At 37.5% G+C, this 17,381-nt stretch overlaps 3 protein-coding genes across 10 annotated transcripts; 1 reads left to right on the forward strand and 2 right to left on the reverse strand.

Annotated features, from left to right (window-relative positions):
- Positions 1 to 40: 40 nt before the first annotated feature.
- Positions 41 to 3,942, forward strand: LOC105192983. Of its 7 annotated transcripts, XR_005574299.1 has the most exons (7): positions 41 to 410; positions 980 to 1,707; positions 1,776 to 1,898; positions 1,986 to 2,150; positions 2,238 to 2,491; positions 2,566 to 2,650; positions 2,947 to 3,088. XR_005574299.1 is itself a non-coding variant. In XM_011157294.3 (6 exons), the coding sequence occupies exons 1-6, from the start codon at positions 371 to 373 to the stop codon at positions 3,223 to 3,225; spliced, it is 1,500 nt and encodes a 499-aa protein (XP_011155596.1). In that variant the 5' UTR covers positions 41 to 370; the 3' UTR covers positions 3,226 to 3,942. The 7 variants fall into 7 exon arrangements, 2 of the variants coding, with proteins under 2 accessions (XP_011155596.1, XP_011155597.1); XR_003268958.2 differs by having other exon boundaries at positions 2,566 to 3,182; XR_850563.3 differs by lacking the exon at positions 2,566 to 2,650 and having other exon boundaries at positions 2,238 to 2,533; positions 2,947 to 3,174.
- LOC105192985 (interferon-related developmental regulator 1) lies at positions 3,923 to 8,898 on the reverse strand. 2 transcript variants are annotated; one of them, XM_011157297.3, is made up of 6 exons: positions 8,612 to 8,898; positions 5,846 to 6,318; positions 5,380 to 5,633; positions 5,051 to 5,294; positions 4,718 to 4,933; positions 3,923 to 4,645 (listed from the first exon to the last, which is right to left on the reverse strand). In XM_011157297.3, exons 1-6 carry the CDS (start codon positions 8,643 to 8,645, stop codon positions 4,559 to 4,561), a joined length of 1,308 nt encoding a protein of 435 aa, XP_011155599.1. In that variant the 5' UTR covers positions 8,646 to 8,898; the 3' UTR covers positions 3,923 to 4,558. The 2 variants fall into 2 exon arrangements, with proteins under 2 accessions (XP_011155599.1, XP_039302656.1); XM_039446722.1 differs by lacking the exon at positions 8,612 to 8,898 and adding an exon at positions 7,968 to 8,389.
- Positions 8,899 to 9,507: 609 nt separating this feature from the next.
- On the reverse strand, positions 9,508 to 17,278 carry LOC105192986 (27 kDa hemolymph protein). The gene is made up of 4 exons (XM_011157298.3): positions 16,309 to 17,278; positions 11,233 to 11,709; positions 10,852 to 11,020; positions 9,508 to 10,676 (listed from the first exon to the last, which is right to left on the reverse strand). Exons 1-4 carry the CDS (start codon positions 16,346 to 16,348, stop codon positions 10,439 to 10,441), a joined length of 924 nt encoding a protein of 307 aa, XP_011155600.1. The 5' UTR covers positions 16,349 to 17,278; the 3' UTR covers positions 9,508 to 10,438.
- Positions 17,279 to 17,381: the final 103 nt, after the last annotated feature.

Here is a 17,381-nt window from a genome sequence, read left to right on the forward strand (position 1 = left end):
GCTGACGTCGTGGCGCGCGAGAAATTTCGTTTTCGTGCTCGATTTCCATGATTGAGCGTGTTTCCGTCGATCCGCGGGCGACTCGTCGAAATGAGAATTATTTCGTCGCGCGTCCATCGGACGGGCCGCTTTCCGTAGGCTTCCGCGTGAAAAATTCGACGAGAGCAAGCGAGCGAGCGAGCGAGAAACGAGATCCGTCGTCCGTCCGGTCCAGGTGCAGCGATTTAAAATCGCATCATGGCGATGCGCGGCTGGCCGTGGTGAGCGCCCCTTCCCGTTTTTTCCCGTATATTTTTAGCGATATCGCGTATAAATACTTCGTCGCGAAGATATTTCAATGTAACACCGATGAGCAGCGATCGAAACGAAAATGAGCAAGGGCTGCTGGAAATTCGACGAGGAGGACAAAGGTGAGCGCACGCGGGCTCTCTCTCTTTCTCTCTCTCCCCCCTTCCTCCTGTCACGCTCCCGAGAGAAATCCATGAGAACGATCGATATTTCGCCTCGCGTTTTCGCGTGATTTCGCGGCTCGGAAAAGCCGGACGACCTCTCGGCTCTCCACGCGAATTTACGTTTCAGATACGAAATCTCGATCATTTGCTCCAATTTTTTTTCACGCTGCTCAAAGAGCCAATCGACATCGTACGATCGTGCTGTCGCAAAGTCGTACACGACTTGTACACTGCAGTTTTGCATTATTCTTTTCTCAATAAAACACTCGAGCACGTACGTGTATGCGTAACGTTACGTAGGGAATGCCGGCGACGTACGAGGGTAGCTCGCCTCGGCGTGAGAAAGAATCGTCGAGAAGCTCCGAGAGTCTTGATTGATTTATAATCGAAATCGACATTAATATCGTCTAAAAATAATTGGCATTCAAGGTAGACATGTAAAAATAGGGCAGCGACACAAGGAGAGAAAACGCGTAGCACTGCTGTAGATACAAGTTGCATTTTTCTAAGGAATCTTATTTGCCAAGCCTTGTATATAGATCTGGAGGAGGATACGGAGGAGGACAAGCAGTGCAAGGAGTATAGCTCCTGGGATCAGATACCCGACATTCTGCTGGAGGAGATATTCTCGTATCTGACTATTCGCGAGCGCTACTATGCGTCCCTGGTGTGCCGATCGTGGTATCGCGCCTTCAAACTCCAGAACGTATGGTCCACGTTCACTCTGGAGGATACCACCCTCACGCGGGGCAAGTTCAACTACTACAGCGGCTGGCAGTACGTCCTGGATCACATAAGAACGTCCACGTGTCTGAACAAAGTTGGGAGGAACTTTCGCACCCTTGTGTTCGAGCCCATGCTGAATTTCTACAATCTCTACGAGTTTATGAACATGATATCGTGGTACGCCGAACGGCAGGGTTCGGACAACACGTCTGTGGCCGGCGTGGGCACCTACATTCGTAGGCTCAAGTTCACCTTTCCCTGCAACATGGCGAACAGAGACGATCCCGATCGAATCCGGGTCTTTGGCACGGGTGGAAAACTGCTGGAGGCTCTCAAGAGGCTCATGAGGAACCTGCAGAATCTCAGATGTTTGGAGCTGATAGATCTGATGCTCGAGAGCAACGAAGCGTTACACTTGATGGACGACATTTGTATGAATTGCACTCAGACCTTATCAAAATTGATATTGATAAATACCACACGTTACAATTGTCCGTTATTACATGTAGGAGTATTCCTTAATTTAAACGTAAGTACATCAGGTGTGTGTGATTTTTAATCGATTGTTTCTGATATTTCATGAAAATGTACTCTCAGGTCTTAGTTATTAGTCCCCAAAATTTGCACGAGGATATAATAGAACTAATAGGCTACACGAAATTAAGGCACCTTCATATTGTACAAAATCGTTATAGTCCAAAGGACACTACCATAAGATTGGTAATTATAATTATAGGAGGAATCCTATTCTAATATATTATAATCCTTCCGCCTTGATGGATTCATTCATTTTGCTTTTCATTTCAGCCAAAGAGATCATCTTGGGTCAAGATGAGAGCAAACAATCCCTATTTAAAGGTACACTTTGAAATAGAGAGTCACAGAGCTACGGATATCCTTTTGCCTGTCGATTTATTGGAACACAGCGCCATACCGTGTCATAGTATAGTATTGGATAATCCAAACACACAAGTTAGTGAGATAATAATGTGCATTCTTAGGTCGGAGACACATGTACTTTGAAGAGAAACTTTTCTTCATATCAACAATATTTTGTAGATTTCGCCGTCCATGATACACACTCACAGAGCCTTTTTCGATTCGACGATACGGGTATACGCCTTCAAGGGAGTAACGAGATACTATCTACACAGGAGCTTCACTAAGAGATTGGACGAGGCGTTATTGCAATTTTGCCGAATGTGCCCGAACCTGCACACACTGGTAGCATTTTATATTTGAATCCAAAGGCTTGTGATAGCTTTCCTAAAACACTGATGTTAACAACGCGACTTTACGATGTGCTGGCATGCGTTCGTACCTTTACACATTATGAAAGTCTTTCTTGCTATTGTGTGAGTGTAAGTTTCTCCTAACTATTCTATAGGCTTACTTACGCTGATGCTGCGCGTGCTAAATATTCAGATTGAACTCAAATGTTCAACGAGCTTCTCAATCTTCTTGTTCGTAACGTGTGTATTCCAAAATATAGTAATGCTATTTCTTTCTACACTTAGGTACAGTTAATCGAAGCGCTGTATTAAATATAAATCATTCGTAACTCGAATGAAAGTCCTCAATAGGTGTTTAGATACAATTTTATATTTAAGATGGACATTACAAATAAACTCTCTAGCTTCTCCCGAACGCCTAATGTATAACAATAACCTATTATTTAAAAAATTAAGACGCTACTACTCTATCATTATTGTAGAAATTCAGCCAGTATTGATTTTTGTTATAATGATGAATAATATTTTTTCCACAGATGATTCGAGATAAAATATCGACCGCTACGATTTTAGAGATTGTCTCTATCGCGAAATGCTTGCGCTGTTTGTACGTGCGGCGAAACGTAATCCTGAAAAGATGTGATAAAGCCTGGTTGAAAATTCTGGATCGATCACCCGAGTATTACCAATGGATCAAGGTAAATAGCCGTAGTTATGAGAACACGGAGAGGGAAGTGTCTAGAATATTGGGTTATCGATGGCACATGCTATCCGAGAAAGAATTTAAGGCACAAGTGATCAATTTACACACATAGGTCTCTTACGGAGCGACTCATGTGTGTTACAGTAAAAACGTAAATGGTTGTATGCATTTATTAGTAAATTTATATTTCGAATTAAAATTATTTGTTTTTACCTTTTAAATTTCCATTCTTCTTAAATTGGTTTTTTCATCACTTAATTTTTATGTAATTGTTAATAAACTTTCAGTAATTGTATATAATTACTAATAAAAAAGTGTATACAAATTAATAAATTTTGTTTTTACTGTAACATAAGTAATTAAGAACTCGCTTAATTTTTTAATTTTGAGATCTTTTTATATAATTATATATTAATTTATTATATTTATATACGTATAATGTGAAATGAGGCTGTAGATTGGTTGCCATGACTATACGCTTAATATTAGTGATAAGTCTTGTATTACGTGCAATGTTATTTTTACGTATCACTATTAGCGAATTCGGTTGGACGCACTAGTGCAGTCCAACCGAATTCGCTATATGTTGCAATCGTGATTGTAAAAGCTGTTATCATGGGTATATCGAAAGAGATTGAAATGTACTTAATTAAAAGATTGTATTATGATTTCGTGATTGTATGCTTTTTTTTGTTTTTATGGAAGTGACTGTGATCGATGTTTTTAACCGCTAAAGATATCGGGATTTGTAGATATTTACTGGACTGTTCTATAGAGAAAGATGTATAATAATGTAATAAAACAAATAATTTTATCTTTATATAATCTATACTTTAGTTTGGTGAATACATTGTTACAACTTACACTTAATTATGTACAATGCTAGTAAATATTTCATACATTTTGTAGGTACTGTTATGTACGAAATAATTCCATGAGTTTGCACATTACAATACATTTGTTAAACATCATAAATCAATCTATAACAATTACAACTTGCAATTTTAATGCCAAAATCAACGTGTATAGTATATTTAGCCTCTTTTATACATACATATATAAGAGGAGAACAATAATAGTTGAAAAGATCAATATTTAATTTGATAAAACTTTAATATACGTACTGAAATAATTTATATGAAATGCAATTATTGTAACCAGCATTACGATTGTATATACACATATTTTGACTTGTATATACAGGTGGATTTCATTAATAAATATTTACTAAATAAATATAGCTAAAACGACGAGATGAATTACATATTCACATCAGATTTAAAGGACGTGTACCACGTGAAATATCTGAAATTTCGACTCGCGAATCGATTGAAGAAAACAACAATTTATGCTATTATATGTAGTTGCAATAAATTAAAAAATTCAAATATACTTGCATTACACTAAAAAAATGAAACAACCAGCATAGGAAAGCAGAAGTGTGATTACGGTGCCATAGCCGCAGATCGTTTGTCGCGATTTTTGTTACGCTGAATGGTGCGTGCTTTGAACGCGGCCGCGTTCATCAATGTCTGCAAGTTAAAAAAAAGGAAAACGTTTAATCTTGTTACTCGAGAGTAACGTTCGCTTTTATGCATACTTACCCTCTCTAATTTACTCGTTTTGATCGTGATTGGTGGAAGTAAAACTTTGTTGCCGAGGTGAAAGATTTCGCGCAAGAGTTGATTTTCAGCAAGATGGATATTGATGCTGGGACCCAATAGTCGGCAGCAGGCGTTGTACTGGGTTCTCGCGCACCATCCTTCTAAATAGAGAATTTCTTGACCAAATTTCACATGCATCTCCGGAACGATGTCTTCCTAAAAGTGAAAGAGAACGTACAGCGTCTCTATTGTATCTTGGCATCGGCTTGCGGTTGTCAAGTCTCGTTTTCAAAACGGATAAATATTCGAGTAAATAGCGCGATATAAACTTACCTCGATATAACGCAGAATATCTCTAAAATTAGCGCGTTGCTGTTTGCGATCTTTCTTAGCGCGATACTTGTTCGAATCCGTGGCGAGTTCTTTTAGAATTTCGACTAGGTCAAGCGCCCAATTCTGCTCATAGTCGCAGGAGAAATCACGACCGAGTTCGAATATCACCGCCAGTGCTTCGCCGGCTGACAGACGTACGTCGAGATGCGGTGATTTTAACAATTCGCGCAATCGATTGAGCGAGCTGAAAGAGAACATTTTCGCGTGTTTATCATCATTATTATTATTTTTTTTTTAACGTAGCACGTTCTCGACAAATGACTACTTACGGCATGTAACTGTTCGTTCTGCTGCTCGCGAGCAAATTGTAAACATCAGCGGAGGTCATGACCGTCAGCAGTAGGGTCCACGACGAGATAGCTGCAACGTGGAGCGCCGCCACGTCTGTGGATATGTTCGCGATCGCGCCGTTTCCTTTTAAATAGGAGCCCGAAAAGATAGACGACAGTAACTGGGCAATTTCCATGGTGTCGGTCGCATCATTGCCCGACAAGAATTGATTCATGGCCAATGCCCAGCAACACTGAAATGATTTTATTAATATAAATATTCTGTCATTAAGGAATCATGCAAAATACAAGATATCAACGATATGTGTAATTCAACGGGAAATTTATTATTATTTAAAACAAAAGTGCAATATTTTACCAAGCATTTTTTTTTTTTTTTTGATTACTTGAAATCTCTCTCGTTTTTGATACTGCACGCGTGACAATCGTACAATTGATACGTTACCTCGGCGCGAGCGTGAACAGAAGCTGTATTGTCGTTAGCGATGAAGATAAGAGTCGATTTTAGATCTCTGCAGACTATCTCGGCGCTCTCGAAGGCGCCCAATTGGACGCACAGCAGGGTGCTCAATCTGGCCGCCGTCGACTGCTCTTCGCCCCGTCCTTTCTTCAGGCCACGTTCCACGGCATCCGTAATGGTCATTTTTCTGTCCTCCACGAAATCGGGTATGTACTTGAGGGCGAAAATTTTCTCTATGCCATTGAAGCAGACGGTGCGGCCCTTCGCGCTCTTCTGCGTCAGGCCGTCGATCGCCTCCTTCAGCTTCTCCTCGAACGCCTCCTGCTGAGCGAGCTCGTCCACCTCGTTGTCATTCGCATCCTCCTGTACGCTACGATTGTCGGATTGGCCGCTGATATCGCTGCACGCATCATTGTTGATGGAATCCTCATCAGATGTAAACTCAGCTCTTTTTCCACCTGTCGGCACAAAATATAAAACATATGGTTCAGGCAACATGTCCACAAAGAGTTATCTATACAGCTTTCCACTGCGTATATATGTGTATTTGTGACTGTAGAGACACACACATATGCGTGTGTGTGTGCACATTTTTCTATTTTTAAATTACTTGCGAGTCACTGTGTAAGATGTATATTATATAATTAACAAAAGCTAAAGGTGCAAAATAATTTATATACGTTTGTCAATATACTGCCATATGCCATATGGAGTTACAATATTTATATATATTCGTTAACATGTTACAACTGGCAGCATTAATAACGATAAGCAATTTCAATATTCTTGAATTATCAAGGAGAGTGAAGAGCTTTCTCAGGCATTGATTGGAACTGAATTGATAATAGCTTATCTCTGTCATAATGATAGATAAATATGCTAAGTTTCAAGTTTGAAACCTTGTGCCATTCGAAACTATGCGAGCATAAATCTAGCAGGCAAAGTTGAGGAAAATAATAACAGCTTCTGAAAGTGAATGTCATATTACATAATGTGAAGCTACGTAACTCTACCTGTTTCATTAGCGCGTTTCGGCATGTGTCCCGAAGCAGATAATTAAAGCGAAAAAATTGTAAAATATAAAACTATGTAAAATTATAGCGTTTTATAATAACGATTGTTTAATTTGAAATATGAAAAATATAAAATGATGGCAATATAATGTGTATTTAACTAAAGCCAGATATTTATTTTCTACGCATATAAAATTTATATATATTTACAGTTTGTTAATAATTTCTTTATTTAATAAGTTTTTAATAATTAATTTAATAAAATTAATATACACATATAAAAATTAGTATCTAAAAATGTGCATTAGGTATGTTGAAGAAAAATAATTTTCGCATTTATAAAAAGGAGAAAATGTATAAACGCACCACAAAATTAATTAAAATTATTCTATAAGAATTAATTACACAATTTTTTAACCGCATACAACTTTTTATCATTTGGAGGAAGATTATAGCTATCGCCGACAGATTCATCGACGAAGCAGCAAACAAAAGGGTTTAAATACCGCGCTTCATCCCAACAATAAATGCGCAATATGGAAACAATAAAGATTCGCGATTCAAGTCGGAGTCCTTGAGGGTGTCGAGCGGAGAGGGGGAGGGAAGTGTAAAAAAAAAATAATTTTTTGTACGAGAATATTTATCTGACCGATAGCCGGATGTAGACAGATAAGCAGTTTAAGATTGCGAAACATGAATAACCTTAGACGAGACGCGAGCAGACCATTTTGCTACCGATTACCGTGGATTGCTATCGATTGCGCAAATTCACACTCACGCACGTAATCCAATCGCGATCGGGAAAGATATCGAACGAGTCGTGCGTGCGAAATAAAATTGGAGCAAATGGAAAAAAGAGAGAGCAAGAGTATTGTTTCGAAGTAAACGCACTAAAGCAAAAAAAAAGAAAGAAAAAATATATATATACACATACACACACACACACACACACACATATATTCGTCTCGTACTTCCAACATTCAGATAATCATCGTTAAGGCAAAAAAACGTGTAAGCGTAAACGCGCATTACACGCGATTCGCGTCCCTCGCCGCGCCCCGCAGAAATATCATCTTTGTGATATTTCTTATAACCTCTTAATGAAAGTTGGTCTCGCGTGCATATTCCTTCAAAGTCACGAGCTTCCGCGCAACGGATATCCTTATGGATATGGCCAGTCGCAAAGTGTCCTGGCGAGATCGACGCGTCTGGTTCGAGCGAGTGGAGCGCGTTATCTCGCGACGTCTCGCGTCGCGTGTCGCGCGCGAGCTCGCCGAGCTCCATTGAGCTCCATGTGTCAGCAGCATGAGAGTCACATGGGAAGCATATCGTGCCATGTCCGCCGCCATCGTCCTTCGGGAAAGCCACTCGCGCCAAAAAGGGCCGCGCGCGAGGAAGAGGAGCAGCCGAGTAGCGATGGCTGATGACGACGAGTGGCGGGAAAAAGGGATGACGCGTTGATCGAGACGAGGCGTCGCGCCTCGTGACGCAAGTCGACGAAATAAATAAAGACTTCCATTTCCATTCCCAGATACGTGAATCATCCGGGACGGACAAATCGACGGACGGACGGACGGACGGAGGCGCGAATCGATAATTTAATAATGTCGAGCGCGCGTCACGTGCGCGCTCCTCGTCTTCACCTCCTTTTTTTTTTCTTCGCCTCGGACGGAACGAGAGGAGGAATCGGGAAACGAAACGCAAGGATCGCGTTCGGGACGTCGCGTCGCGTGCTTACCGTACTTTCCTCTTCTGCCCCCTTTGCCTGGCATCGTTCCTCAGCTTGCTTATTGCACAATTGATACTAAGTAAAAGGCCCGATCAAGAGGGTAAATGTCTTGAACTAGTGTCTTTCTTTCGTATACTGAATACGCCACGTGAATTTTTCGTTGAGAGCAGACGAAAACTCATTAACATGTTGCGGAGCGTTCAGAACATACACGTCGAGACAGCCTGCAGTGGGCTTTCTCAAGTGCACTGGCACCACTGGCACTGGCAATCTCTCTCTCCCCAGTCTCCCTGAACGTGCTCGATCCGCGACGCGAACACGACCGAAGATGCCCGAGCGCCAACTGTCGCCAACCAATCGTCGTGCGAGTTGTGTCTCCGTCACGTCGCAAAGTCCGCGCATAATCCGCGAGGGATTTAATCTGCGCGCGCATCCCCCGACTTTGTTTGCGCAGGTGCGTACCAGCAGCGCGGAATAATTCGATTTGTTTCACGCTAATTCCAATGCCGAATTTTCGATATTACCCATTTGCATTAGTATATATGTAATTAAAATAAGATGGCACGTTAACGATGTTAAAAATTGTCCTTATTGTTCAGTTTCAAAGAATTAATAATTATATTATTTTAAAAAGAGAATAAAAACGTCTCGTATAAGAAATATTAACGATATAGATTAATAAAAAATAGAAAAGATTTCTTGAATATATATGAAAAAATTACAAATTATCTATTTAGTGTAATAGGCTCGTAAAAGTTTGGTTGCAAATAAGATTAACTAAATTTATTAAAAATTCTTAACAAAATTATTACAAACAAACTTTGGTTCTTAAATTATGTATTAAGATACATTTGCCGTAACTTACATCGTATTTGTATTTTTATATTAACTGAATAGTATCCATATTTTTTGTATCACCAATGAAAAATATCATGTGAATTTGTTAATTCTAAATCGCTTTACAAACACAATACTGCTTCATTCCTCCACCATATAAAATAATAAAAGCTTTTTGTGAATTAACATCACAATTTATTGAGGTTTGTAAAATGTATAAATGATTTTTTTTTTCTTACAAAATCGTTTTCTAAAAAAACAGTTTTTCGCTGTAATTGTAATTAAAATCTGAATTTATAAAAATAAAATTACCTAAAAATTAATCTAGGATTTTTTTGGACAATTGAACATGTACAAAATGTACAAAGAAATATATTACTAAATAAGTATTTACGAAAGCGTAATGCTTACTATAGTAATTTGGTTTATCAGATATTAATGTAAAATATTTTTTATTTTTTTTTATGAGGATTATCTCGCTTATTACACGTTTTACTCGCACAACAGCAGGTAATAAGTGTAAATAGAGATATATAAATATATAATCACATAAATAAAAGTATTCTTATATAACAAACATGAACATATAAAATATATAGCAATATATTTATATCTTTTATATAAATCTTAATATAAGTAACTATTAGAAAAAAGGACTGTATCTGTTTTTGATAAAGAACGGAATATCTAAATTTTAAAAGTTTTTTGGACTTTCTACATGTATTAATCAATAAAAAAATAAAAACCAGCATTCGATATAATTTGATTGTACATCTCAATTACATAGGAGAATAAAAAAAAAAGAAAAAAATGGAAAGTATTTGTACAGTCAGAAAAAAAATAAAAATTAAAGTCATAACATTGTTTATGGCTTAAGTCCTTATTAAGTTTTTGCCCAATTGCAAAATACATATAAACTTGCATAAATCTCTATTCATATTCTCACATAATCTTAGAGCTTTACTATAGCCTATTTATATTGTTACAGGAATAACATTACTATGCTACAAAAGAAAAAACAATAGATAGAATCGTTATGGTTGAAAGAGCGCCCGTGTATGACGCACTGGATGGCGACTGTGTTCCAGTAGCAGCAGCACTTTGTGCGTTGAGTAAATTCTCGCACGGCGTCACTCTTTTGATAAAATTAAATATAGAATCCATTATGTTCGCAGGCGTCGGATCTGAACATTTTTCCAATTCCGCAACCACACAGGATTGGAGTGTGTTCATGTCCCTGTACATCAAGCAAAGAAATATATAAGTCTCTCCATAGAGACATAATAAAATATAATTTTAAGCGTTGAATTATAAATCATCAAATGTATAAGATTATATCTTTGATATAAATGTTAAAATTATATCAGGAATTTTGGGAAGGAATAAACTCTTAAATTTGGCACGCGGCTCACCTGCATTCTTTGTTACCAAAATTCAGTGATGGTAGACTTTCCAATCCTACTAAACCATTAGAAGTAGGATCAGATTTTGGTATATAACTGCTAAACGTCTTGTTGGCACAATCTTGAAGCGCTTGCTGTTTTTCTTGGAAACACTCGGGTCCTCCCGCTGATATGAAAACTGCACAAAGATAAAAATAGCTCAATGTAGCGTTACCAACATTAATGCCACAAAGATCTGTAAAAGGTGTTCGAAAGATATCTTTCGGGGGAAATTTAAAAAAAATATATTTGAAAAGTATAACTTTTTCTTAAAAATTTCAGATTCTTCTTACAGGTATCTTTTGATATCTTATCGCTGTGTCGTAAGTAAAATTATCAATTTGTACATACGGGCGATTCGATCTCCTTCTTTGTAGCAGATAAACTCGAGCATCGAGTCGGTTATGTTCAGCACTATTTTCTTATTTTCCTTCTCAGTTTCGTCCAGACAATGTTCCATCGTATCCGTAAAATTGGTTACGCAGGATCGTAGTTTCGAGCGCTTATTGCAATAGTTTTTAAAAACGATATCCAAATCACCAGTCGGCTTGTACTTTTCCATCTCCGCCTGGAGTTCTGTAATGTTAATGAGCGTCTGAATGCACTGCACCATTTCAGCTTGGGCGTGTTGGACATTGTCGAATGCATTTGGTCCGCCGTTCTTTGTGCACTTGTCTTTAAAAAGATTTTTGGCTTCCTCGATGCTGGGCAGCGCCGATGTGTTTACGTTTTTTAATTCTGGGATGTCGCCCACTATATTGCTGACTTGTTGCAACACATCGTCGGTAGATGGTGAATTTTCTTGCGAATACGTACACCCAACGATACCTGAAACAAATAATATAAGATACATTAGCGATTAATTTTAAGAAATTGCAATTATAATTTTAGAAACGTTGATTAACAAATATTTTTCCTTCAATATTTATACCACGTTTATTTCGCAAAGAGGAAAAGTCATCGTATTTTTACACAGTGATCCCGCGCACATTTTTCTGTGATGATTATAAAGCACTATGATGCTGGTATTGAATACCTAACTTTTTTCTGTAATAGGTTTTGAAATTGATTTGTATCTGTACTTAGATTCTCTTGGGGAAAAAAATTATAATTTAGCGTTTTATGCCGCAAAGATATCAGTCGCAATGAGAATCAATGCTGAGAATTGCAAAAATATTACAGATGAACAGCTGAAAGCTATATAGACTACGTTTCAAAATTCGCTGCTAGTACTATATGAAAATCTATAGGATACGTAACGTGAACTATAAATTTTCAGTACTGACAGTGTATATTGAAACACATTTATATAGTAATGTGTATGTTTCGTTTGCCAATTGATGTTTTTCTGATCTTATCGTTCGCAATGACCTTGCATTAAAACAATTTTTTGCAATAGTTTCATCGTAATTCATAAGCGTTACTCATTCCACAAACGTATACAGATATGATCTGCAAAAGTACAAGTAAGAAAAATAAAATTCTTATCAGAGAATTTTAATTAAATTGTCGATGATTTTATGCGAAATTTTCGTAATATCCAAGATTAATTTTGCTAATATACATTATATACCGCTAATTGACTGAATCTTTTTATGAGCATAGCTAATGCGAGAATAGCCAATCAGACAACTTATTAGGTTCATTGTTGTAATTTTTATAATCTTTCTCCGAGAGGGATCCGATTAATTAACTGTACATCGACAGTCTTTGATCCTTTCTATCCTCAACTCCAATGTTAAATTCGCGATTATATAATTAAAAAAAAAAAAAAATTTGTTTGTTAAACGAGAAAGCAGACTTCTTCAAATTTTATCTCCGAATCTGTCACAGCTAATAGATTTTATCCTCCAAGTTATTGGAGAATAAAACCTTGTTCTGATAGTGACAGCAAGGTTGCTCGTAAAATCTCTATTTAAAGCGAGCTTCCTTGTAAAGCTTCCTCCTCGAAAGGCGTAATCTACGGACTTTGTATTATTCATCCTTCAATGGTCTCGTTTTAGCTTTCTCACTTGTTGCATTTCTCGCAGGAAACGCTTTGCGACGGAGTGCTACCGAGCTAGGGCAGGCACCGGCCTTGAGAACCTCTCAAATTTTTGGCGACTACTTTGATCTATCGATGGATCATTGCAACATTGAAGAAATCTCAGCTGTTCTTTTCTTCTCACCGCTGCAGCGCAAAACATTCTTACTTAGATCTGCAAGATGAGTAATACGGTATCAACTGTATTTGGAGAATAATGAGTAAAGTTTGAAAAGCGAACAAAGGTATGTCTGAGCATGAGTCATCGCCAATGAAAACTATCATTTTGATTCGATTGGTCTACGAGATATTAATTAGATCAATATTCTCGAGTATCGACGTACTAGAGTTTCAATGTGGCAATCGTTGGATCAGACGAGAATCGTTTTAGGCCGGCAAAGCCAAGTTTTCCTCGATTATTTTATTCTAAAATTTATTCGTGCAAAACCGTTCCGTCGTTTCACACGATCTTTTCTCATCTCTAACAAAAAATTCAAAGCATATTGCGCGTAACTTTATCCATCAAGTCTCAAGCATAATTGCATTACTGTTTCTATAACTATGTCTGCGAAAATAAGCGATCAGCATTAAATCACATCGATAAACGTCTCCTACTGTTTTTCAGAGATCCAATATTTATTTTATATTTGTTTCGCAAAATCGTTAATTGTTTTTGCAGAAATTATGAATTCACTGATGATATTCCGTTCACATTCCAATTGTTTTTCGCGTGCAACAGACACGTAACGAACTGCTGAGGCTAATCCACGTTGTGCTCTTTTTACGTTTGGTTCTTTTTACCTATTGCCTCGTTGCGCATCGTTTTATCGAAATTGACAAGATAAAAAGTGATAAACTCCGAAAGAATAAAAAAATACATAACAAGAGACGCGCAAGATGAGCGCAACAAGACGCAAAAAGGGAATAAACAATTTTTCTTAACGAAAAGAGGAGAACTTAATAACGAACGAATGTGCGTTATTAACGAAATAACGTCGGACACTTGGCTCAGACTTCCCTTTTGCGCGCGCTGGTGGGAAAGCTCTTTTGTTGAATAGGAAATTACACAATGATTTAAGTGACGCGTGCTCTAATGCATGATTTCGACGGAAATTCGAGAGATACCGTGAAAATGTTAAAAAGACGTTCCATTTTTCTAACGTTTGTCCAGATCGTTAGTTGTGCAGCTAATTAAAAAAATTCACGGTATTTAGTCATTAGAGATTTAATAAAGGCAATTCTGTCGGATTATCCGGCAGAATACGTAAATTTTCCACATTTTTTTACTTGATGAATGATAATCGCTGCAATCTAAATATTATATAATTTGAACAGATGTAGGAGATAATAAGAGAAACAGCCGGAATTTGCTGATATAACGACACGTTCGAACATCGCACTTAAATGCGTAATCATGGGACAAAGTGCGACGAACAGTGCATAAAAACTTGTCGATCAACGATCGAACGTTATCGCGAACCAATGACGATCTGACGAAAGAGTAAAATCCAACAACAATATGTGCACACGCTTTGTCTATTATCTGTAATGATAAATAATAAAATTATCATAAAGATAAATTTACTAATTAACTTTAATCTATCTATTTTATTAAATATAATTTAACAAGCCACTCGAATTTAATTATTTGATTCTATTTATGTTCCAGTTTATCTATTCTATTTATACTCTAATCTATTTATCTGTGAGAGATTGAAAAATTGATCAATATGTTACAATTTGAACAGATGTGAATTTTGATAGGATACAGATACAAATTGCCATTCATCCTTCGACAAACGCCACAATTTTAACGCCAGACCAGCTAATACAACCCATCTTATTTGCTCCATTCTTAATTATAAAAATTACGTTGCTCCTTGTTCCAAAGAGATTCAATTCACAATTGAATCTGCACCCAATCAATCTTGGACGAATGTGATTTAAATTCCAACTTTAATTTAAATCTAGGTCAACAATTTCATATCAAGTAAACATAATATGAACATAACTTGGCATAATACGATTAATTGTTGTTGGAAAGAAAAGTAGTTGGTAGCTGATGGCTGATTACGTCATTGCCCTCTGTGTGTGTGTGACCAGCACATAATTAGTCATTAAAAATTGTGATAATCACAGTTTGTCTCTGAAACATTGCACGAGACAGTGTAATCTAATTAATTGTATGTGTAATCCATCCAAATATGTGAATCAATTGAGAATAAGAATATTGAGTCACACTGGAAAGTGACAATAAAAATTTGCAGGTTTTAATTTGAAAGTCTGGTAAATTTTTGTTTTGCCATGCCTCGTTGTATTTATAGCATTTAATATATACAACAAAATTGACTTTCGACATCTAATCTGCAAAACTGATACACAATTCTACCGACGTCATCATTTTGTTTTGTGACCCATTTCTTCATGATTAACCTTTCGATAAAAAAGTTTTTTATTAAAACATTATATTCATACTAAAATGTTATCAGAAACTTTCTTAAAGTTTTTCCAAATTTTTGTGATTTTACAAGTTGCTTTATACTCTTGTATGTCAAAAATAAGGAAATCTCCCAAGAAAGAAATATCTTATTGAAGTATACCGTATAGTTCAGAAGAAACAGTTTAAATAAAAAGTATTTAAATAAAATAATATTTAACAAAATTCAAAATCAGGTTTGCAACAAGAATTTAAGTGTTCCACTTACCTTTCAAGTAGATTATTTTTCCAATTCTTTGTCCAATACAAGTAATAGATGTGAGTTTTTAATTCGTCGATCAATCACATTACAAATAGATGTACTTGCTATAAAGTTGCATTTGCACAATGATTGATCAATCAATGAATAAAAAGACTCGTCCATAACATTGCTTAATAAGTTAATAAGAATCTTTCCAATGTTCTTTGTGCAAATAGTAGCAAAGTGGTGTGTCTATCTTTGTACTTTCAATGGAATTAAAAAAAAAACATTAGAAATCTAATTGGACTTCCTCCTGTACTTTCTTGATAATTTCCTGGAATTTCTCCGGATGACGCTTATCATTGTTTCCTATAAACAACCGCGACTTTCTCAATTTATCGCTTCCACATACTAATCGTATTTCAAGCGGCTTTCCTGTACAGTCCGATCTCATTAAATTGTCTAAAAACGCTGACAGTCTAACTCAGCAATTTATAATAGCTCGTCGGAGAGGCTCGGAAACATCATTTTGAAAGTTTTCAAGATTACTTAAGATATTACGATGTAACAGTAAAAAATAAGTCAACATTGCGAAAAAATTGAAAAGGATGTAGTGTTAGCTAACGATGCGAGTTGACTGAGTTGCATGTGCACTCGCAGCCGAGTGGGATTTGGAGGGAAAGTAAGAAAAGTCGATTGACAAAGTCAGAGCGAACCGGAACGTACCTAGAATCAACGTTACAGCAGTGAACGTGGTGCACTTCATTTTGGCTGCGAACGAGAAAGCAGTTGGTCGGCGGGCCAGAGGCGAGGGGACAAATCGAAGGTATCGCTGCACTGTCCGCGGTTGAACGGATTGAGCTTCACGCACAAAGGAACGGTCACGCACGCACGCATGCACACTCCGAATGACGCTATCACGCACTCCTCGTGTGGCCACAAAGTACAGCGATGTCCGTTCCCAAGGACAACCTGTCCATTTATCAGTCTGCGATCCTTTACTGCATTCACTGTGGCCGATCGAGGAGCTGCGAGGAGTCTGGAGGAACCGACCGAGACGACGTGCTCGCGACGCTCACGTTGACTCATGTAGTCCACAGTCCATGTTCAGCTAGATACAAAATAGAGAGGAAGGGGTAGACCGCAGGGAGAGGGAGAGATAAACAGAGGAACGAGGAGTGAGAAGCGGGAAAGGAAGGATAAAGATAGAAACGGAACCTGACCTAACCTAACCTCTCCGGCGATTGGCTCCGCTGCCGACTACGCTCAGCGCCATCTTGCGTTCGAGCGCCGCGTGACGTAGTACGACGAAGAGTCTCACTGTTGATAACTGTGATGTTTACTGTTTGTCTCACCGCAACTTGCAACAATTGTAGAAATCTTCCATAAGATGAATCAAGGTGTGCTACGCGAGCGAGTACGCGAAATGGACGAGGTCTGGCTGATTCAGCAAATTTCGGCGAATCCAGATGCAACAGGTGAGTGTATGCATTACCTATATGGCGCGAAAAATTTTGCCGACCCCTGCACCCTGCATATGATTGAGTGAGACGTTTTAGTCTCTCTGTAAGTAACCATTTAAAATCATTTTAATACGAATCTAAAGAATCAAAAAGGAATGATTAGAAAAGAACCTCTGATAATTCGTGACGGAGTTTAGACAATTTTTAAAGAGATTTTTATAAGGTTATATTTCAGAGCGTTTTTCTTTTTCCAACCATTTTTGCATTTTTTATTTATTTATTCGTGTTTAACATGTATTCCGCGTTTTTCACGAAAAGAAAAAAAATTAATTTTTT

The sequence above is a fragment of the Solenopsis invicta genome, chromosome 3, assembly GCF_016802725.1.
Source record: "Solenopsis invicta isolate M01_SB chromosome 3, UNIL_Sinv_3.0, whole genome shotgun sequence".
Lineage (NCBI taxonomy): Eukaryota > Metazoa > Arthropoda > Insecta > Hymenoptera > Formicidae > Solenopsis > Solenopsis invicta.